General features: G+C 42.3%; 2 protein-coding genes across 4 annotated transcripts in view; one reads left to right on the top strand and one right to left on the bottom strand.

The window, feature by feature from the left end:
* The window catches only part of LOC108555706 (alpha-tocopherol transfer protein), a 23,264-nt gene extending 21,818 nt beyond the window's left edge, over window positions 1-1,446 (bottom strand). Inside the window, exon 1 of the mRNA XM_017911491.1 lies at window positions 1,428-1,446. The gene's annotated coding sequence lies outside the window, so the exon portion shown is untranslated. The remainder of the gene's footprint in view (window positions 1-1,427) is intronic.
* LOC108555704 (alpha-tocopherol transfer protein-like) lies at window positions 427-23,812 on the top strand. 3 transcript variants are annotated; one of them, XM_017911489.1, is made up of 5 exons: window positions 427-637; window positions 21,660-21,833; window positions 22,021-22,574; window positions 22,683-22,833; window positions 23,064-23,812. In XM_017911489.1, exons 2-5 carry the CDS (start codon window positions 21,665-21,667, stop codon window positions 23,090-23,092), a joined length of 903 nt encoding a protein of 300 aa, XP_017766978.1. In that variant the 5' UTR covers window positions 427-637; window positions 21,660-21,664; the 3' UTR covers window positions 23,093-23,812. The 3 variants fall into 3 exon arrangements, with proteins under 3 accessions (XP_017766978.1, XP_017766977.1, XP_017766976.1); XM_017911488.1 differs by lacking the exon at window positions 427-637 and adding an exon at window positions 3,085-3,567; XM_017911487.1 differs by lacking the exon at window positions 427-637 and adding an exon at window positions 21,263-21,427.

Here is a 23,812-nt window from a genome sequence, read left to right as displayed (position 1 = left end):
TGATGCAAACATTCGTCTGAAAAATTTTTGCCAGCGATGGTGCTACCCCAATCTCGACCCCCCACGATCTTCTACGACTTGGCGCATCCCCTCCATCGCGATTCCTCCACCATCGAAGCCCGGATCGATCACGCACCCTGACCCACCCCAACGCCAGAGCGACGAGGCACCGCGATCGTCTCCAAGTTCAGCGTCAATTTATTTATAAGCACCCATAACCCGATCCCAGCCGCATCCGATAAACAAACATCCCTTGCCTCCGCGAGGACTCGCCGGGGGTAGCTGACAAACAGGCCGCGCGCCGCCCCATTAATCCCGTGACCGACAGAAATCATCCGTCCCGTTTCGTTCGATCGATCGATCGTTCCACTTCGGCCATCGGGCAGCACGCGCGTGTCTCGGCCACGTTGTCGTCGATGTCCGGCGTCGCGGCGGGGCGGGGACGCCGATCGGCGACGAGGAGGGAAGGTCAGAGCTCAAGTCATCGAGTACCCGGCGCGTTTATATAGCAGAGAGGACCCCGTTTATGCATCATCCACTAGCCACGTATCGTTTTCGCCTGACGCCGCTGCTCGTCGCTCGCTAGATCGCCGGTCGATCATCCAGTTCTAGGCTGCGCTGCGGACACTGCGAAACGGTGAGTGTGAGCTATGCGCGACCAGTCCGGTTCCCGCTGAAATATACGCGCGAGAGGACAAGAGAGACGACGGATCTCTTCGAGCAGTGAGAGAGGAATTTTGCCCGCGAGTTCCCTGTGGAAACAGGACAGGACGAAAGTTTTGTGACGAGCGGGTCTAACTGGGAATCCGGGAAGTGAGCTTTGTGCAGGTTTGCAACGGGACCTTCGCGGCTGGAACACGCTCGTAACCACGTCTATTAGACTTGGATATGTTTTATTTGAAATGGAAATGAGGAGTAACCGGATGGTGAAAGATAGAGAGAGAGAGAGTGGACTAAGTGGGACTTTTCGATCGTTTTGTGTTACATTTGTTTATTTTATCACGAAGTCAGAGTCCTAGGGCTAAACGCTGTCAAAGACCCAGACTGTGGAAAAGAATTCTTGCATCTATTCGTCGCACCGTGGTGAGAGACTAGCAACGCTTCTGCAACGTGTCGTGAAAGATCCGAGTTCAAAGTACGAGATTAATTTCTTTACGAGGAATTGAATAATATACGATAAGATTCGGAGACTGTCATGTCCAAGGTCTGAGATATATCTAAGAGAGATTAGATAACTTTAAAATTGCGGATGACTAGCAGATCACCTGAACACGTTACGGAAACCGGATTCCATCCGGCAAGAGGTCTAAAAAAGAACCGGAATCTTCGAATTGCTTAATGTCAGCCATTTCACTGTCTCCTGAGATCTAAACGACGCGATGATCTAGACACGCGAGGCGAGTTTTAAAAAATAAAATCTTGCTCACTTTTTTCCCCGTGGCTGCTAAGTCACGCTCATCGAAGTGTCCATTTCCTCGTACTTTTTCGTTATCCGCGAATCGTTCGTGACATTCCCGCGGCACCTGTGTCAGCCTTGAACCCCAGTATCGCGCGGTTTGCCAGCAAATCTCTCGAGAACTGGTTTCGTGGTCGCATCGGGTTCGTCGGTTTTCTGATTACCGATGCACTGGCCTTTGAAATCGCTTTGTCCCAACTTCGGGACGGTAACTGCAAGTCACGGCGACCGTGGCGCCACGGTTTCGGCGTCCATCGCGACGATCTTAGATCGGTACTCGGTTCGCGTGAATCAAAAGTTCGGGATGCTTTCGATTGGGTCAAAGATGCCGGTAACGTGGCAGTCACGTGGCCATTTGGCGTCGAAAAGTTTGCGGTCGTACGCCATTGCTCGTGCTGATATTCGCGATGGTTGATGAGTAATTCGAAACGGATCCGGAATAATTTGATGAGCCGTTGCACGGACGTGTTGGATCGGTTTGATAACCGTGACGAATGTTTGCAACCTGTTCAGCTTCTTACTTGACCGGTCGTGAAATTCGTGGATGTCAGAATATGTACTTAGGGATACTAAGTCGTTGGACTGTTATGACAACGAGTTTTACGAGCTGTCGACCATTAGCATGCGATTGGAATTATGAATCATAATGTGTCGGTTTGTTTGTTAATTAATGTTACACAGAGTGTCGTGTAGATTGACTTTGTTTGTAGGTTACTGTGTGCTCCGTGCTGTAATAGTCCTTTCTCTTATCGTATTTTCGTCTTTTGAGGTTCGTCCTTTTGCAGGTTTGATTTGGTGAAGGAAATATTGGGAATATTTAGGTGGTCTGTTTTAACACCGACACCCTGTATATCGCAGCTAATCGTCCTGGAACGCGCGCATTTACATATACATGAACCAGAGAGCGAGACAAATTTTCTGAGGATCGCGATTGGAATAGGCTGAAGCGGTTTTATCTAGAATATTCCGAATATTTAGAAATTTTGTATAGAATATTCATTTAATCTGTTAAAAAAAATTTAGAAAATTTATTTAGAATATTCTGAATGTTTTGAATATTCATTTATATCATTTAAAATATTTAGAATGTTCAGAAGATTTAGAAAGTTTATTTAGAATATTGAAAAAGTTTAGAAAATTTATTTATCCGAAAAATAATCGCGAATGGAAAAGCGTGGAAAGCCTTAATCCAGAATATTCTAACTATTCAGAATATCTATATAGACTATATATATTTCCATATATATATTTATTTATATATATATATTTCGGATAATTATTTCAAATACGCGCAACATTTGCAAAATTTTTGCGCCCGACTGTATTCGATCTCCCCCATTTCCTGACTAAATTCTTCCCACAGCGCGGTCCAGTTGCTGCCCGACCCGCGCGCCCTCTATCCGTCACGCGAATCTCACGAAACGACTGCACTTCGAGACTCCCACTCGATCAGGGATTCGTAATCCCATTTCCCCTCCAACGGGTCGGTCAACCCAATTCCACTCGGCGTGAAACCATTTTCCCTCCACGCTTTCCATGCGCCGCTCCGTTTCACGGCCGCTCGAGCCGCGCCACGCCGCCTAACCTAACCTCTCTTCTCAACGAAAACACCGTCTTCTAGTCCCGCCCGCGAACACCACGACGGACGAATCGCGACCGAAAGAATTCACACCGCTGCGTCACGTGCACCGCCGCGAAAACACATCGCGACCCGAGCCTTGCCGACCCTGGGACCGAACCCAGCCAGCGTATAAGAGCGGGCCCCGGGCCTCGGGCCCGCCGCATTTTCGTCCGTTTTTCGATCGAACGCGCGTCGTCGTCGCGGCACTGGCATTCTCGCCTCGGTTCGATCGTCGCGCCCCCACCTCGCCGATAACTCACTCGGCTGCCGGCAGAATTTTCCGTCCCGCCTTCCGATGTGCCTTCGTCGATACGCGGCTGGTTCATGAGACAAACTTCCGCCGGTTCCATCGTTCCATCGTGCAACCTTAATACAAAAGCTTTCGTCGCCGGTATCGTGCGTTCCCGTGGATCTAGTCGGGAGGAGTAGGAGGCGTTCGAGGTTCGGCAGTCGTAACACTTGTTGGATGCGACGATGGCGCTGACTGACCGTGAGTACAGCGTGTAACAGCGCTGCTGTGATTATCGTGCGGTTATTTATAAATTTCATTGTTTCTTCCACGCGTGTGTCGCTCACGCGTCTATGTGTGTGCGTGTTATGTAATTAGAAATTCTATCGCTGGTTTTACACGATCGATTCTTCGCGGCTGTGAAAGGAATGTGAAAATTCGCGGAGAGTATGCGCGAGTCCTGCGAGAAATTCAGCTGGCCGAGGTAAACACGGACACGCCGAATTTTCACATTGACATTCACGGTAATTTGACATTTAAATCCCACACGGGTCTCGAGTACCGAAGCAAACACGACATTGGTCAAGACGTGGCTCGCTCGACGAAAGGTTAGATTATTTCGGGGCTTCCCCTCTCGACATCGTTCTTCCTCTGACGATTTCTTTCGCAAATTCTTTTGCAAATTTTGTTCTTGCCATTCCGAGTGTATCGTTGGAGTAGATGGATCGGAATATAGATCGCGAGGTGGAGGAGAATTTTCCACGCGTGGAAATTTGTTTTCTCGTTAGAACGAACGTTAAGCTGTCGTCGGGTGTACGCGAATTGAGCCGGCAAATATAAAATCGTTGCACGTAGCCCGTTTCCTCTCGGGCAGGAATAACGACAATCTCGAGGAAGATCGAGTAGTAAATGGTAAGTTAATTGTGATCCGCGCGCGGAAAAAGAGATAAGAAAAAATATGCCGACCGCGATATATGCAAATGGCGTCCGCGCAACGTATTTTCCGCGTTCATCAGAAATTGAAATGCACGATTTGTAATTGTAATTCGTTATTATGACGTGTAATGAAATTAAAACAGTTGCAGCGTTCGACTTTATCGACAAAAAAGCCGCGAGAGCTGCAGGCTAATCGCCGTTGAGAGATGAAAAAAGTCCCGAAGATTAACTCTGTCACTATCGCCACTAGTCGATCCACCTGTTGATGAAAACATCGCAGAAAAAGAACCTCGGAAAGACGTTAATCGTGCGAGTAGTATTAAAAAAATTCGATTGGGTATTTAAAAAATCCGTATTAAAGAAATTTCGTTGAAAAATTAAAAATTAAAAATTTACATCGCGAAAAACATAAAATTGGAATTAAAAGAAACGTTAAAAAATTTAATAGGAAAGAAATTGATACGATACCAAAGAAATCTAGGTTAGAAGAATTACGTTGAACGCGAAGGAGATAATTTAAATGGCGGAAGGAAAAGAGTGGAATTAAATGCAACGTTAAAATATTAAATAAAAAAGGAATCGATTAGACATCAAAGAATGCAAATTAGGAAAATTACAAAACAAAGTGGAAGTACTAACGTCAAACATATCACTTCTTATTTAAATCGCGAAGAAGAAAAAGAGCGTAATTAAATGCGACATTAAAAAATTTAATAAAAAAGGAATCGATTAGACATTAGAGAATGCAAATTAGGAGGATTACAAAACGAAGCCAAAGCAAGTAACGTCAAAACAGAATGTTTTATTTAGATCGCGGAAAATTAGAGTGGAATTAAATACGATATTAAACGATTAAATAAAAATGGAAGCTATTAGACACGAGAGAATGGGTGTAAGAAAAATTGCAAATGAATTTTTAATCGAAAATTGAAGTACGGTTAATCAGCCTTAGCACCGAGAGGGAGACAATGAAGTGGTCCGAAAAACGAGTCATACGGGAATTTACATAATACCAATCGTCGACATTACTGCCCCTTCCCCTCCCCTCCCCACCCTTCGTGATGAAAGTATTGCACACGTTTCGTAACGAGCCGCCTTCACTTTTCCATCAGCCTTGCAATCTCGCCGAGATTCCGGCAGACCTGCACCGATTCGGTACACCTGTCTCGTCCTGGATGTTTCTCCCATCCACCAGTCCACGTCCACGGGGCCCTGGACAAGCCGACTAGATGCTAGACGAACCTCTTTGCGTTCATCGCACGTGTCCCTCCTGCGAACGTGCCAACGGTTTCTCCGCGACCATGGCACGCTTGCTACGCGTGCACGATTGTGTCGGAATGACACAATGCTGGTCGCTGCCACAGTTTCCCGCCATCGAGCCGCCATGTTTTCAGGCAGCTGAGATGCTCTCGTCCTCGTTTCGGATTTTAACGGGATCAGATGGTTGGCTCGTGAAGGATAGCATGGTCGCGGGGTCGCTAGATACGTATCCGAAGGCTCCACGGTTAGGTAGGCCTGTTGGTCGATGACCCTTCAGTCAGCTTATCGATGGAAGTTGACGGGGTTTCGAAGTGCACTGGAATGGCAAGGATTTTGTGCGTTGGTTAAGCCGAGATCGTGGCTGTTGTAAATAAGGTAGAAGTTGTGGTGCAAGGGTCTTAGTTTCCATCAGATATGCTCAGGTAGCAGTGGTTGTTGAAATTGTTCCTCAGTAGTGGCCATTATTGTGGCTGGAATTTTACAGTGGATGGTTCTTTGCGAATGTTGCAGTGGAAGTTCGAATTCTTTTACTGCTACTGTTAATTTTATATCGTTGACAGGGAGTGGAGAGAATTGACAGTAACCAGAATTAGCACAGAAGGAGGTCCCTTGTCGATTTTGGTCCTTCGTGAATGTTACAGTGGAAATTCGAATTCTTTTAATGCTCCTGATAATTTTATATCGTTGACAGGGAGTGGAGAGAATTGATAGTGACTAGGAGTAGCACAGAAGGGGGTTCCTTGCCGATTTTGGTCCTTCCTAAATGTTGCAGTGGAAATTCGAATTCTTTTAATGCTCCTGTTAATTTTATGTCGTTGACAGCGAGTGGAGAAAATTGACAGTAACCAGAATTAGCACAGAAGGAGGTCCCTTGTCGATTTTGGTCCTTCGTGAATGTTACAGTGAAAATTCGAATTCTTTTATTGCCCCTGTTAATTTTATATCGTTGACAGCGAGTGGAGAAAATTGACAGGGAGTAGCACAGAAGGAGGTTCCTTGTCGATGATCGAAATAAAATCCTGACTACAATAGTCATTCTAATCGTTTCGAACCTAGTTATTCGTAACCAGAACAAGTAGTTGAGAAAATTGACAGTGACCAGAATTAGCACAGAAGGAGGTCCCTTGTCGATTTTGGTCCTTCGTGAATGTTACAGTGGAAATTCGAATTCTTTTAATGCTCCTGTTAATTTTATATCGTTGACAGGGAGTGGAGAGAATTGACAGTGACTAGGAGTAGCACAGAAGGGGGTTCCTTGTCGATTTTGGTCCTTCGTGAATGTTACAGTGGAAATTCGAATTCTTTTAATGCTCCTGATAATTTTATATCGTTGACAGGGAGTGAAGAAAATTGACAGTGACTAGGAATAGCATAAAAGGAGGTTCCTTGTCGATGATTGAAACAAAATCCTGAATATAATAGTCATTCTAATCGTTCCACATCTAGTCACTTGTAACCAGAACAAGTAATGGAGAAAATTGACAGTGACCAGGATTAGCACAGACGGGGGTTCCTTGTCGATTTTGGTCCTTCGTGAATGTTACAGTGAAAATTCGAATTCTTTTATTGCCCCTGTTAATTTTATATCGTTGACAGCGAGTGGAGAAAATTGACAGGGAGTAGCACAGAAGGAGGTTCCTTGTCGATGATCGAAATAAAATCCTGACTACAATAGTCATTCTAATCGTTTCAAACCTAGTTATTCGTAACCAGAACAAGTAGTTGAGAAAATTGACAGTGACTAGGATTAGCATAGAAGGAAATTTCTTGTCGATGATCGAGACAAAATCCTGACTACAATAATCATTCTAATCGTTTCAATCCTAGTTATTCGTAACCAAAACAAGTAAAAATTGGAATTTTATAAAATTTTATAATCGTTTCACCTTGTGAACCACCACGTCGGCTGTCAAATGGTTGGTTTATTGATCGCGTGAATATAATCTAGGGTGCCTAGAATCTCCACTGGTGATATTTCAAAGCGAAAGAACTGGTAGTAAAATTACTCGTACAGTTTTCCTCCTGATCAAAGACGTGTTTAATCTCGTCAATGATTTCTCCGTTGCCTCTGTCATTTATTTCGTCGAAGTAACTCTGAATGGATGGCAAACAATGCAGCAGTCGAGACAATAAAATATCAATTCCGTTCTCCGAAAGGCGACTCGGTTATGAGTCACTCGTGTAACACAGCGAAATTGTTTTCCGTGCTAGGAGTACTACTGCACGTTCAAGGTCGCGGGATAATGGTTTATCGAGCATTTATGGATAAATTCTTATTGACACGATCGCGGAGGTCTTCGGTGACGATCGATCAGACATACGAGTGGCGCCAATTTTTACCCGCGCTCCTTCCCTGTAACCCTATCGCACCTCCATCGAGCCTTGACCAATATTTCAACGCGATTATCATCCGGTTGAAAAGCGTTTCATAACGATCATTTCTTAATTGTCTGTCTGAAAGCCTCCCTTTCCCGATGCCAATCGACGTAACGATCCAGTTTCTCTATCTCCCCCGTTACGTCGGCCATGTTCGCAACGACAATACCCTACGACGTGTCAAACTACCGTTGCCCCGTGCCACGTCGTCTTGAAAATCAGGTTCTTTTCTTATCCGAGGACCCAATCAAAGTCAACGTAACGAACCTGTCTTCGTTGTCGCGCCAAAACATCCAGAACCAAGCTATCCTTTCTCCCCTTTTGTTCCTCCCCCCGCCCCCCCTCCCCCTCCGTCGCTTTCTCGTGTCTTCGTTGCCATCTTTGTTTCCTCGCGGCTGCTTCTCATCCGTCCTCGACGCCCATTGTGAGCCCATCCTTCGTTTTACTTCCATTTTCTGCCTCCACGGGCCAATCTCCCGTTTATTTTTCCTCCAAATGAAGAACCAGCCTGCTTTCCGAAATTAAGCTCATCTTTCCCGGTTATCACCGGCCCCGTAATCAACGTCTGGACAAAAGGCGAACCGGGAACGCTTCGCTTGTTTAAACTCCTTTCTCATCAACCCCGGGATACAATTTTAATCCTGTCCTCTCCGTTGCATTCGAGCGTGCAGAGATATTTAATTAGCAACTCGGACTTGGCGGAATAGACGTGCGGAATAGTGACAGTTTCTTGCATAAGCAGCGAGCTACCATCGCGGAGACTGAGTTCCAGTAAGAGAGTCGAAGAGGGATGAAAATGACGGTAGACGCGAGATCAGCGAGCACACTGAATCGCTAACAACTGTCAATTAATTTCGATTTTACAACGACTCTCGCGGTCGGTTTAGTCTCCACGTCGCCATCGCGAAGCCTCGAACCAGCGTCTCTCTTCATCCGATTACGTCGTTAAAGCAGTGCCAAACGAAGCGATACCTGTCTCGGGACGAATCTTAGAACGGGAAAGGAAATGGGATGAGTCCCGCTTGGTCGGCTGCCAATTGTTTGCGGAGACGAGGATCGATGATCGAAGGCAAGGCGATCCGATGCCACTGGCCTGTTCCAGTGATCGTTAGCGAGCACCTGTAAACGCTATAAATGGGATTATCGACGACGAGGAACGTTTTCTAGGATTACTCGCCGGCGGCCATTGCGAAACGGAAGCTAGAGCCATCTAGCGCGGTAAATGCTCTCTAACCGGTCACGTTAGAGTGACTAAACTGTCTCGCTCTGCTTCAAATCCTTGTCAAAGCTGTGAGGAAATTATTCCTCGATTTTCGCTTCGATCGTCAAAAGTACAGGTGTTTACCCTATATCCTGTCAAAAATTGGTGTAAGTGATGGTAAACGAATTAAATTAGCGATTTTCTGGGTTAAAATATCGGTCGAGGATAGTGATTCCTTTCTCTTTAGACTTGTGGAATGAAAATCTAGCGAATCGAAGCAGCAGATATTTGGAAAACCTATCTGCCAATGTCTAAACCCGAAACTTTCTCTTTTATTTACAAAATTGATATTGCTTAAGCTTCGGAATTCCTTGTCTGCCTGCGGAAAATTATTCCTCCACTTTTCACTCGATTTTCGCTTCGATCCACGAAAGTACAGGTGCTTCTCCTACATTCTGTCAAAAATTGGCGTAAGTGAACGCGTAAACGAATTAAATTAGCGATTTTGTAGGTTAAAATATTGGTCGAGGATTGTAATCCCTTTCTCTTTAGACTTGTGGAATAAAATTCTAGCGAATTTGAAGCATTGGATACCTGGAAAATCTATCTGTCAATATTCAAACCTGAAATTTTCTCTTTTCTTTACAAAATTGTTATTCATTCATAAAAGGTCCATGCAATTTATATTGTATAAACTTCATCTTCAATGAGGAACACGTTACAAAAATATGATAATCGTGTTGTAGGGAGTCTATCTCTGTCATTCTTCCGATGTCAAATGTCATTCTTCCAAAGACTTCCTCAGATGTACCTATTTTTCTTTATCACATTGTCAAAATAGGCATTGTGCTTTTTATTGTATGTTAAAATTTGCGTGACCAGTTTATACTTCACAGTAGTTCATAAGATGAGCAAGGCTGCCAATCACTGGAACAGATGGTAGCCCCATGACTGGAGGACGCAGCCTGTTGCGACGTCAGATTATTCAAAGTCGATCACCCAACTATCGAACGTGCGTGAGGTGCAAAATCCCCGTTGGCATCGGTTCAGCTTCTGTTTCAACTTTGAAACAGTGCAGAGACCTCCAAGGTGGCCGGCTTAGCTCGTTGCACCCTTCTTCTCCAGCAGAAGTTCTTGGTGCACTGCCAATTGTAACGGCGGGTCGATGCGCCTAAGTGGAATTGCTCGATAAAATTTTACAACCCCGGATGCAAGTGCGCCACTAACCCTTGCTTCCAGCTCTGTCGTAAATCACCGTGATAAATATTGGCAGCGGGGGGTTGGAAATACGAAATCGATGATGGCGACCCGATAGAGAAGATCCACTTTGGGACGGAGAGGTATTCGTTTCTGAAATATATTCGTCGCGAAGTGTTCTTAAACGGCAATCTTTACTTTGCAATTTGTCCAGACAATTCCTGACACTCGTTAAATTCTTCGAGTATACGTGTAAAATAAAGTACGCGTCGAGAAATATTTGCCTGAAATTTATACTTAATATCCCAACAGTCGAGACGAGTGGTTTGAGTTAGGTATGTTCTTTGGATACACGAACATGTCAAATTAAATACACTTGTAAAAATATTTCCCTAGAACGTGTACTTAATATTCCTACAATTCGGATAAGTTTGGGCTAGGTAAATTCTTTGAATATACATGAACGTAAAACGAAATACTCGTCCAAAAATATTTCCCTGAAATTTGCATTTAATATTCCAATAATTAAGATGAGTGCTTTGGGCTAGGTTTGAGTTAGGTAAGTTCTTTGAATATATATACACACGAAACGAAATACACGTGTAAAAGTATTTCCCTAAAATTTGCATTTAATATTCCAATAATTAAGATAAGTGCTTTGGGTTAGGTAAATTCTTCGGATATATATACACGTGTAAAAATATTTCCCCAAAATTTCACTGAAATATTTCAAAATTGAAGTAAATGGAGAGCCTTTTGTTTACTCGTAGAATCTCCGTCTTCGTTAGACCTGGAGCTTCAGACACGAGTTACTGTATTCGCCATTTTGTCTTATGGGAGCATTTTCCCGAGACGTCTTCGAGCATTGTTCCGAAGTCTTTGTTCTTTGAAGGATGTTTAAACTGCTTTCTTTGACACATTGCCATTGTCATCGTATCGAAATAACGGGTACCGTCCATAGAAGTAGCTTATTATGTCACTCGTGCACGTTCTTCATTTTACACTCAGGTTGTTTTCTCTCCGCCTTTATGTGGCTCTTTCATCGAGATACACTCGAGCCAAGATATTCTACGCAGTCCTTTGTCCTAAGCTCTTCATCGTTTAGCTTTACGTCTGCAGACGTGACGTGTTCAGCAAAGAGCTGTCATAGGCTAAATTCGAGCGTTTAATTCTCCGAATTGAATCTCTAATTGCCAAAACCAAAAATTCCCACAGCTCTCGGTGGTCTTTCCACGTTTTTCCAATTCCAGAATTGACCACTCGTCGAATATCGACCACCACTGGTGACATCCGCGTTGACCCAGGTCAGGACACCCTTTTCCGAATTCACAGACTAGCGTTCAGGCGTCTCTGACTCGCATTCCGAATCGTGGCAGCCATCCGGACCGCAGACGTCTGTCAAATGCCGCGAAAAAATGACACCGTCGACCCTGATGGTGCAAGTGGTTCACCTCGAGCGTGTCAAACGTGTCCCTTCTTCGTCACTGCTGCATCTCGAGGCCGAGCCCGGTGAAAGAGACGAATCACCATCGACTTTCGGTTTCGTAATCCATTAACCCGGTCGAGAATGTAGGAGCTTGGTAATCGACAGGTGCTGGAACTTTAATCGCGTGACACGTCTGTCTGCGGTCAATAGAATATTCGATTCCGATCTACCCACTGTCAATCTTTAGCTAAACAGCTAGACAGAAAATTCGAAAGACAGATGAAGGTGTTTGGCCAGTCAATGCTGTTTGTTCCCATCTAACAGCGAAGCGTCGAATTCTCAGAATCCCGTCAGCCGGGCCCGAAGCGTGCTGAATATTCAAACAACGGGTCGCCGTGGGCCCAAAAAAGGATTCGTCTCGTGTCTTTATGACGATCCTCCGAGGAAAGGCAGTGCGATCATTCGTTCCGAGTCTCCGATTTTACGGCCACCTTTTTCTCCGCGTCGATTAATCGTGCTTTACGTAACAGCTATAAAGTTATTTGCGTGCGAAAGCTAGCTGCCAATCCACATTGGCCGAAGGCGCGGCGCAAAACCAACTCGCGATGTCGTCAAAGCAAAACGAGTCGATATTAACCGACTAATAACGAGCAGAACGCATACGCAATCGGAGGAATTCACCTGGCTCGCTTCACACCTCGTCTGTCAACCTCTAATTACTGTCAGGATCTCGTCCTTGATCCTTTTTCCTCGCGTTCTGCGCGTCGATCGTGACATGGTGGACACTGGATCCTTTTAGTTCGGGTCACGAATACGCGATCCATCGGTTAGATCAATCGAATTCTAGTCCGATACCACGCGCTTGCTCTTGACAGGGAACTGCGGATGCTGCAGGAATTGGAGGCAAACCGAAATAGATTCGTCGAAATTCTCGTTATGGCGGAATACCGTGTAGGTATTAATTCGACTATCAGCCATTTCGATTCGATTAAAGCGTTCTGGACGATGATGGATGCCTTGTTTACGGTACTCCGCAGGGACGCCGAGCCAGCCTCTGTCACCGCGGATTCCGCGTCAACGGATAACATCGGTCGCAACCGCCGCTCTCCGAATTTAGTACTCGCGTCACAAGCTTATGTAAAGCCCAGATTTCTCGTTCCATACGTTATTCATCTCTGTTTACGGCCACCCGCCGTTCCATTGATTCCGAAACGACGCCCGTCGTCTGCGGAGCAAGATAAAACGCGCGAGGACGTCATTATCATATATATTTATCACGACTTTCCCTAGGTCACCAAGATATCCCACGAATAGTGTGTTCGAAATGGAGAAAAATGGGAGACACGTCCATCTTGCGGAAATTTTGACAACTTCGAATTTCAGCTTCGTCGAAGTTGACAGAAACGAAATCGTCTTCTTTCATGAGTAGCCATCGATGAACTTAAGTATATCATAATATCTTGGTAACCACCAAGATGATAACAGTGAAATACACTCGTTTCAGATGCATATGATTAGGTTAGGAATCCTATGAATTAGGTTAGGTCAGACGCCATGTTTTCCTTTGTCTGCGCTTACGCAGAGCTGCCATAATTACCGATTGTTAATAATCGGATTAAAAAGACAAGTTAATCTTGTGCCCTCGTTATTTGCATAGTTAAATCATTAGGTGATTTTACATCCTGCTGTAACTTATTTAATTACATATCGCCGGATTCCAAGAATTCCTCTGTTTGACATCTGTCATTCTTTCAACATTTATATATGTTGATCGGATACGTGTTATGTCTACAACACGCGAACAAATCCGTGTGTCATTAATGTGTAAATATAAATGATCATTTTTATTCTGAATTTTACTCGCAATAGGAAACTCTTGCATAATCCCAGCCGTGTTTCTTCGAATTTAATTCCAGCTTCCTCATTGAAGATTATTGAGCATATTGAGAATACGTTTCGCGTTATATTTAGAACGTATGTAGATACATGTGCATCGTTGTGTGTATAGTAGGTAAAACAAGTGTCGGCACGCTGTATTACAAGAAAATTGGATTTTCAGTGCTGCCTCGCTATTTTAAATACAATTTTGCAATGGCACAGGATACAACGAAAGATTTCGTAAGAAAAATGTTAAATTTTTGGTATTCCATTGTGGAAATTTCCTGAAAGATTATTTGCAGGGCAGGGAAAAATTTTCGAGGTCTCGGATATCTTCAGAATTTTTGGATACCATAACCTCGTAAATACAGAATTTTGTGGTACCACTGGAACCCATTTTGGAACACGTAAAAGGATTCCTCGTGATCAAAAACGTTCAAACATTGTACTGAATTATGCATATCAATTTTCAATCGAAATTTTATGGCAATCTGGATTTTTTATCCACTGTATACATCTCTATGGTCCACCATCTTCCTCCATCATCCGATTTTTCACTGCTAAAGTATAATTTTATCCCACTGATGATAAAAATTACACGCTTTTATGCACAAATGTCAAAAATTTCGAAATTGAATACAGTACAACTTCAAATCGTCATATCTCGGCAACGAAAAATCGTACGATGATGAATCAAGCTTGGTTTTGTAGACGAAGAATGACACTATATGACGTGATAAAGAAAGCTATTAAAAAAAAATTATTCTTCCCGACATCTTTTTCCAAATATCGCAAAAATTAAATTTTGACAGTTGTGCTCTCAGTCAAATTTAATTTAAGTTCTCTCGTTCTTCATCTTCCACGATTCTAATCCAGCACTCAAAAATCTATGTGAAACTACTTGAAAGCTCAAAGCTCATTTATATTTTTATACCCACCCTGTCATCGTATCCGAGTGTCTTCTTCGCGAGACACGAAAGAGCAAAATAATTTACAATTCTATGATCGTGATATCAGAATATCATTTGTCCACCTTCAAAAATTGCATATAAATTGCTTCAAAGTTCATCTTTTTGTTCCGAGGGTATACACACGAGCGTTTTATCTCGTTTCCTGTGTCGCGGTCAGCGCAGCCGTCGCAATTATGTTCCTCTGGCTCGTTACGTAAGTCCCAAGGCGCTTTTTCGCCGGCCATTTTGCGCGTTCGAGGTTGTAGAAAAGGCTCGGGACAAAGGGGAAGCAGCGTCGCAATGTTTGCCATGCAGAGGACACGGATGCACTCTTTGCTCCGCGTTGTTCTCGCGGCGAAATGGAGGAACGATGCGACAGACCCGCGTGTGCAAACTGCTCGTTTCAGTAGAATTAACAGCGCGAATATTCCTTACACGCTTGCAGTGCAGCGAAGAAAATTGTTTCGGCTTCGAGGACGAGATGGAAAATAGGTGTCTCAAACAGAGACTCTGACCATGACCGGTCAAAAGACTGGCAAACGAAGAAATAAAATAAGAAAATCTTACACAAAGTTTCTCTGGAAATTGATTATTCCTACATGAAAAGAAAAATCGCGGACAAGGTTGAATGCGAAATTTTTCAATGAAAATTTAAAAACGGTTACCTAGATCCCTGTATAAATCGATCTTTAATTTTCTCTGGATTAGCGAAGATGCGACGAAAGTTCTCGATGCCTTCACTCTTTGACTGTCACACCGAAATCTCACGTTTCGTTCAGGAATATTTTTATTATTCAAAGTATATAATGGCAAAATACTAATAAATTGGCGATATAAGACAACATTCTTACCCAATGCAGCGTTTATCTTATTGGCAGTCACGGGTGACCACTGTGACCCCTTCTGTTATATGCAAAATGTCTACTAACTGTCAATTTTCGTTCAATTTTTGGATTATGTCACACGTTTCCATAAGTTTGACCTATCCTCATGAAAACGTCGCATGTTCGACATCGACACTTAATGAATTATTATCCCACTGAAGTTTCGATTTCAATATTCTGCCAATGAACACAGAAGACAAAGTTGATTACCTTGGCCAGGGAACGGGTCACACGAACCTCTTTCTTCTTCCATTTTTATCCTTCGTAAATCCTCGGAATAGCAGATATTTGAACACCTTTCGAAATATTTTTCAACCCAATTTAATAAAGATTTACTGTGATAAGGGTATACGATGTCAAGGAGTTGACAGTCGACGTTGGAGGGGAAATACGAGGTTTGCGAACAGGATTCGAGTGGCGAGTTTTTAAAAGATTTTAAAGATTATAAAAGAAAAGTGGATGGCGAGAAATGGCGAAAGAAAGAGCTTCCGATGGAAACACGTAAAGCTTGATGATTGGTGGTCCGGTTTGTGGATCGCGTCGCGCGTGTTGGCAGAAGATTGCATGGAATTGGCTCATTATCGTTGTGCAATGGTTATAAATCGATGCTTCACGCTGCGAAATCGTCTTTATATGAAAACAGAGGATTGCAGCTCGAGGGCAGAAATATTTGTCCCCAATTACTGTATAGTAATTTCGACATAACCTAACGCGATCATAAATCCTCGACGACTTTTGTCCCGTTTGAAATTCAAAGAAAAGCTAACAAGCGAATATGTTAATTCAAAGTAGACGCGACAGATGTCTTATAAATTTCCCGTTTCAATCTAATGAATAATCTTTGTTGCTAAATTTGCTTGAAATTCATGAGAAGAAAATTAAGTATTTGCCATTTACCTCTTGACAGGCATCATCGAATTGGTCACATGTTACTTTGCAGCCATTGCTGCATTCTTAAGTGTAATTCATTTAAGATTACGTTGGCAGGGATCGACTAGAATAATATCGTAATACTTGACAGGTCAAAATAAATTTTAGAATAACAAATTAATGTGATGCAATAATGTAGGATGGCGAAAACTGGTTTTGAGACACCGAAAATTGACAGAATAATGAGAGCAGAATATCACAAACACAAAACTCATCAAACTAATTTTACTTAGGAAAAGAACACCAAGCTGACATAACGAAAACATCAAGCTAACCTAACCTAACCTAACCTAACCTAATACATCGAAAATATACAAAGATGCACTCTAATTTAACTCTCACGACTCACGCTCGTGCTGGTCACAATTAATTTTTAAGGACTCTGTTTTGGTCGTCAAGGATCATGCTTTTATGCTTTTTTTAATCTATGCTTCACCACCCCGTAGGGACCTCGCAAATTAATTTTGCCCCCCAAAATAACTTCTCCATTTGCTTCTAGAAAATATTGATCGGTTTATAATTTGTTTTTATTGGCAATGGCCAATTCGCGATTTCTTTCGAAATAGTATCCTATAATAATAACTATGCAACGCTATAACAATTTTCTTACAACCGACTTCTAAGATTTCTGAAAAAGAAAGCAAGAAAGAAAACTGCTTTCTTCCTCGATGAGAAAGCAGTAAAATCTTTAAAAATTTGAACATTATTAATTCAATAGAGACATTGAAAGATCGATTACACGTATATTCGAGGAAAAATCGAAATGAGTCACTGAGAACATAACCTTAAACGTGGAATTTTGAATAAAAGTTTCTAGGCCACGATAGATTTAGTGCCAAATTAATTAATAATTATCGAGAAATGGATATTTTAGAAAATACTAATATACTAAAATAAAATCGAAACGGGTTAATTGGTACCTGTGTAATTGTCGTTTGCAAATTAGCTGATAAATGAGATGCTAACGAATGTGAGAAAATGAAAAAACGATAAAACGCGAATTAAGGCCAGTTTTGTTAAACCTGACACGATTAAACGTAATATACTTGGATAATAGTATTCAGAATGATGTGGTAAAATGTAATTACGTTTCTATTTCAATGAAAGTCCACGTCAGTTTCGTCACGCTGCATACTTTCCCAGCTGTGAGTTTTCATTTTTCCTGAACGTCCAAAGGAATGAAAATTCTGAAACCGATCGCTTCGATTGTTTTGGAAATTCTAATCTTAAAAAAGGAAACGAAAATTATCTATAAGTCTCAATTAGTTTTCATTTGAACACATTAGGAGACTATGAATCGAATAAAAATTCTGTAGCTGACTATTTCAATTGTTTTGGAAATTCTAATATTAAAAAAGGAAAAGAAAATGATCTATAGGACTCGATTACTCCTCCTTCGAACACGTCAGTAGGCACACGGTTCGTGTAGCGAGGGTTCATTGATTCTTCCCACTGCGCGTAATCTCATCTTCAGATAACGAGAGTTTGCATTCGGATAAGTGGATTGAATTGGCAGGAATTCGCTGAATATCCGGTATTATAAGCTTCTGTTTATTATCATAAGCAACCAGTTAATATTCAGTAACTTAATTAGTATATAAATTGCCGGTTAATCCGCCATACGACAGACATCACTCAGACGAGACATGTCTCGAGTAGCTAGCCGATGAACCGATAATGCGATCAGAACTCGACATCCTTCGATTATCCTCGCAATTAGCATGAGCATTGACAAACACCGAGCCTTGAGAACCAGTCAGCGAATATCCCCGACGTTCGAAGATCCAGGAGAATGTCGAAACCGAAAAGTAAGTGGAACGAGTGACTCGGCAAAATTATCACTGACTCCGGAGGAATTAGCATAACGTGTAAACAAGATCCTGGAACGAGTTCGCAACGAGAGATCCTCTTTTGTTTCGCTGGCTATGGAAGGGAACGATTATGACCCCTTAAAGGAGAACGCATGTCTTGGTTTGATCGAATTCCGCCGAGTTGGCAGAGTCGCGCGAGCAAAGGTAACGTCGCATGTTCGACATCGACACTTAATGAATTATTATCCCACTGAAGTTTCGATTTCAATATTCTGCCAATGAACACAGAAGACAAAGTTGATTACCTTGGCCAGGGAACGGGTCACACGAACCTCTTTCTTCTTCCATTTTTATCCTTCGTAAATCCTCGGAATAGCAGATATTTGAACACCTTTCGAAATATTTTTCAACCCAATTTAATAAAGATTTACTGTGATAAGGGTATACGATGTCAAGGAGTTGACAGTCGACGTTGGAGGGGAAATACGAGGTTTGCGAACAGGATTCGAGTGGCGAGTTTTTAAAAGATTTTAAAGATTATAAAAGAAAAGTGGATGGCGAGAAATGGCGAAAGAAAGAGCTTCCGATGGAAACACGTAAAGCTTGATGATTGGTGGTCCGGTTTGTGGATCGCGTCGCGCGTGTTGGCAGAAGATTGCATGGAATTGGCTCATTATCGTTGTGCAATGGTTATAAATCGATGCTTCACGCTGCGAAATCGTCTTTATATGAAAACAGAGGATTGCAGCTCGAGGGCAGAAATATTTGTCCCCAATTACTGTATAGTAATTTCGACATAACCTAACGCGATCATAAATCCTCGACGACTTTTGTCCCGTTTGAAATTCAAAGAAAAGCTAACAAGCGAATATGTTAATTCAAAGTAGACGCGACAGATGTCTTATAAATTTCCCGTTTCAATCTAATGAATAATCTTTGTTGCTAAATTTGCTTGAAATTCATGAGAAGAAAATTAAGTATTTGCCATTTACCTCTTGACAGGCATCATCGAATTGGTCACATGTTACTTTGCAGCCATTGCTGCATTCTTAAGTGTAATTCATTTAAGATTACGTTGGCAGGGATCGACTAGAATAATATCGTAATACTTGACAGGTCAAAATAAATTTTAGAATAACAAATTAATGTGATGCAATAATGTAGGATGGCGAAAACTGGTTTTGAGACACCGAAAATTGACAGAATAATGAGAGCAGAATATCACAAACACAAAACTCATCAAACTAATTTTACTTAGGAAAAGAACACCAAGCTGACATAACGAAAACATCAAGCTAACCTAACCTAACCTAACCTAACCTAATACATCGAAAATATACAAAGATGCACTCTAATTTAACTCTCACGACTCACGCTCGTGCTGGTCACAATTAATTTTTAAGGACTCTGTTTTGGTCGTCAAGGATCATGCTTTTATGCTTTTTTTAATCTATGCTTCACCACCCCGTAGGGACCTCGCAAATTAATTTTGCCCCCCAAAATAACTTCTCCATTTGCTTCTAGAAAATATTGATCGGTTTATAATTTGTTTTTATTGGCAATGGCCAATTCGCGATTTCTTTCGAAATAGTATCCTATAATAATAACTATGCAACGCTATAACAATTTTCTTACAACCGACTTCTAAGATTTCTGAAAAAGAAAGCAAGAAAGAAAACTGCTTTCTTCCTCGATGAGAAAGCAGTAAAATCTTTAAAAATTTGAACATTATTAATTCAATAGAGACATTGAAAGATCGATTACACGTATATTCGAGGAAAAATCGAAATGAGTCACTGAGAACATAACCTTAAACGTGGAATTTTGAATAAAAGTTTCTAGGCCACGATAGATTTAGTGCCAAATTAATTAATAATTATCGAGAAATGGATATTTTAGAAAATACTAATATACTAAAATAAAATCGAAACGGGTTAATTGGTACCTGTGTAATTGTCGTTTGCAAATTAGCTGATAAATGAGATGCTAACGAATGTGAGAAAATGAAAAAACGATAAAACGCGAATTAAGGCCAGTTTTGTTAAACCTGACACGATTAAACGTAATATACTTGGATAATAGTATTCAGAATGATGTGGTAAAATGTAATTACGTTTCTATTTCAATGAAAGTCCACGTCAGTTTCGTCACGCTGCATACTTTCCCAGCTGTGAGTTTTCATTTTTCCTGAACGTCCAAAGGAATGAAAATTCTGAAACCGATCGCTTCGATTGTTTTGGAAATTCTAATCTTAAAAAAGGAAACGAAAATTATCTATAAGTCTCAATTAGTTTTCATTTGAACACATTAGGAGACTATGAATCGAATAAAAATTCTGTAGCTGACTATTTCAATTGTTTTGGAAATTCTAATATTAAAAAAGGAAAAGAAAATGATCTATAGGACTCGATTACTCCTCCTTCGAACACGTCAGTAGGCACACGGTTCGTGTAGCGAGGGTTCATTGATTCTTCCCACTGCGCGTAATCTCATCTTCAGATAACGAGAGTTTGCATTCGGATAAGTGGATTGAATTGGCAGGAATTCGCTGAATATCCGGTATTATAAGCTTCTGTTTATTATCATAAGCAACCAGTTAATATTCAGTAACTTAATTAGTATATAAATTGCCGGTTAATCCGCCATACGACAGACATCACTCAGACGAGACATGTCTCGAGTAGCTAGCCGATGAACCGATAATGCGATCAGAACTCGACATCCTTCGATTATCCTCGCAATTAGCATGAGCATTGACAAACACCGAGCCTTGAGAACCAGTCAGCGAATATCCCCGACGTTCGAAGATCCAGGAGAATGTCGAAACCGAAAAGTAAGTGGAACGAGTGACTCGGCAAAATTATCACTGACTCCGGAGGAATTAGCATAACGTGTAAACAAGATCCTGGAACGAGTTCGCAACGAGAGATCCTCTTTTGTTTCGCTGGCTATGGAAGGGAACGATTATGACCCCTTAAAGGAGAACGCATGTCTTGGTTTGATCGAATTCCGCCGAGTTGGCAGAGTCGCGCGAGCAAAGGCCGGATAGGTCAATCGCGAAACTCGATAATCTGTCAGAGATAGCTGGTCGATGGACTGTCGATGAGTCGTCGTTGACAAGAAGCTGACAGACGTTTCGGTTTCGGTCGCTCTACGAATTTTGAAGTTCAGCCGAGTCCACGGTGTTGCCTCAAAGACGATGGAGGGACCTGGAAATCGAGAAGATCGAGAAGATCAAGGAGATCGAGGAATCATAGACATGGAAGCGAAAAGTTGGTGTTTGGAATATCGTTATATTACGTGGCCTGTGTAGCGTCGTGAGAAAGTTTGGACTTTACACTCTACATATCGCTCTGCATAACCAACGCATCCTTTCCCTAAACCTCTAACTATGACATGTCACGAGTGTGCGATAGTATTCGAGAATTTTCACGGTTCGCGTGGATCTTCTTTATTCTTCCTCCCCGATCACGACTATTTATACGTCTATCCATTTGATCGTAGGAATCATGCTGACCGATTGGGATACGCTCCCCTCGCTCAAAGTGGGCGACTTCACGCTCGAGGTGGAGATCGGCCCACCATCCGCGGAGTTGCAGGAAGTCGCGAAGAAGGAACTTCGGGAGACGTCGGAACTCCAGCAAGAATCGATGGACAGACTTAGGGAATTGCTGAAAGGTAACGACGCGTTTCATTCTCCTAACATTGGCAGCTGAGAATCCTCTGTCTTGCAAGAAGCTGTCAACTTCTTGACACTGGATCTACTAAGACTGAGCAATCTTTTGAAAGCTGCTTTACCTATTGCTCGTACTGAATTGTTAACCGTGAAAATTAGAAATTAGACTATGATCTATGTCCTGTCAAGGCGAGACAGACTTGAAGTGTCCTCTGGAGAACGACGCCTGGCTGATCCGGTTCCTCAGGCCGTGCAAGTACTACCCAGAGTCTGCCCTGAATCTGGTGAAGAATTACTACAGCTTCAAGGTGAAGCACGCGAACGTGTACGACGGCCTGAAGCCTAGTCGGGAGAAGAATATCTTCGAGCAGAACATCATGTACGTGCTACCGAATCGGGACCAGCATGGCCGAAGGATACTGGTGCTCGAGCTCGGGAAGAAATGGAAGCCCAGCAAGTGTTCCCTGGACGAGGTGTTCAAGGGCTGCGTCCTGTACGTGGAGGCCGCCATGTTGGAGCCCAGCACCCAGATAGCCGGCGCTGTGGTGATCTTCGACATGGAAGGACTCACTCTCCAACAGGCTTGGCAGTTCACCCCTGCGTTCGCGAAGAGGATACTGGAGTGGTTGCAGGAGGCGGTGCCTTTGAGGATCAAGAATATGCACATCGTTAATCAACCCTATGTGTTCAACATGGTGTTCGCGTTGTTCAAACCGTTCTTCAAAGAGAAGCTGAGGAGCAGGGTGAGTTGGTCCTTTGAAGACCTCTGGGCTTGTCTTCTGTCTTCTCGGAGCAGCTTTCTGTCAAAGACTTTTGACAGTAGGTCCTAACGCGTCGTTTATTGCTTTCAGCTCATCTTCCATGGCACTGATCGCAAGTCATTACACACGTACATCTCGCCTAAATGTTTGCCCAGCTGTTACAATGGCACTCTGCAGATCCCACGTGTTACTGGACCTCAATGGCTGGAACTGTTGCTACTGTGCGATAAAGAATTCGATGGTATGTGCAATGGGAAATGACATCTTCCAATCCAGTCAATCTTATTAATTAATTTTACGAAATTCAAATCATCGAAGTCATCATTTTTCGTCATAAAGTTAGATAGGTGAGATATAGAAATAGACAAAGTGCATTGGTGTCATTGAAAATGGAAGATGTCACCATTTGCTTTTTATTTTCTTTTTAATCTCTTGATTAATTAATAGTGATGTTTATTATTCTCTTTTCAGCGATCAACTCGTACGGATACAAGAAATAATTCAGCTGTCTCGACATACCTTCAGAAGGGCAAAGAAAACCAATGGTTCGGTCGAAAATCGACATACCGAATCGATTTTCGAGCAACGATGTTGGCTGTGCATTCTTTTGTTGTTGCGCTGTGCTAAAACCGACATACGGCCTACATGCTTACTTATAGTCGGCTAATCGTTAGTTCATCCTCTACAACGTTAACTGTACTTTTGTAAGATGCACGGAATGGAGTACAAATTGTTCTCCAGTTTGTCGCGTAGTCCTCGATCTGTATTATTACTGGAAGGAAATTAATCGAATTGTCCGTAGAATTTTATATGCGTTACGAAATAGGGTAATTTTATATATTCTTATTTTTCATCTATTACTTCCCTATCGTTTAAACCGTGATTTAAAAATTTATTTTCCTTTTTTTTTTATATAAAACAGCGAGTGAGGAAAAGGTACCTCTGGCTATTCAGACAGCGCAGAGTTCGTTCGACGATGATAAACTTGCTGACATAGACGAACGATTTAGGATTTATCGTTGTTAACTTATTATTTTTAAAAGCTCTCCGTCATCTCGGAAGCTACCGCCAGCCGATGCGTTTCGTGAATTACGTTGTCGACCTGTTAGTTAATTTATTAAGACAATTAAGGTTTATCCCAAGGGTGTACGCTTATACAGTATGTACGTGATAGATATTAAAGACACGAGTAATTACAATATACGAATTTTTCAACCAAA

Source organism: Eufriesea mexicana, unplaced genomic scaffold (assembly GCF_001483705.2).
Source record: "Eufriesea mexicana isolate 0111107269 unplaced genomic scaffold, ASM148370v2 scaffold278, whole genome shotgun sequence".
NCBI lineage: Eukaryota > Metazoa > Arthropoda > Insecta > Hymenoptera > Apidae > Eufriesea > Eufriesea mexicana.
The sequence above is the reverse complement of the archived record's forward strand: the minus strand, read 5'-3'. Positions and strand labels throughout refer to the sequence as shown.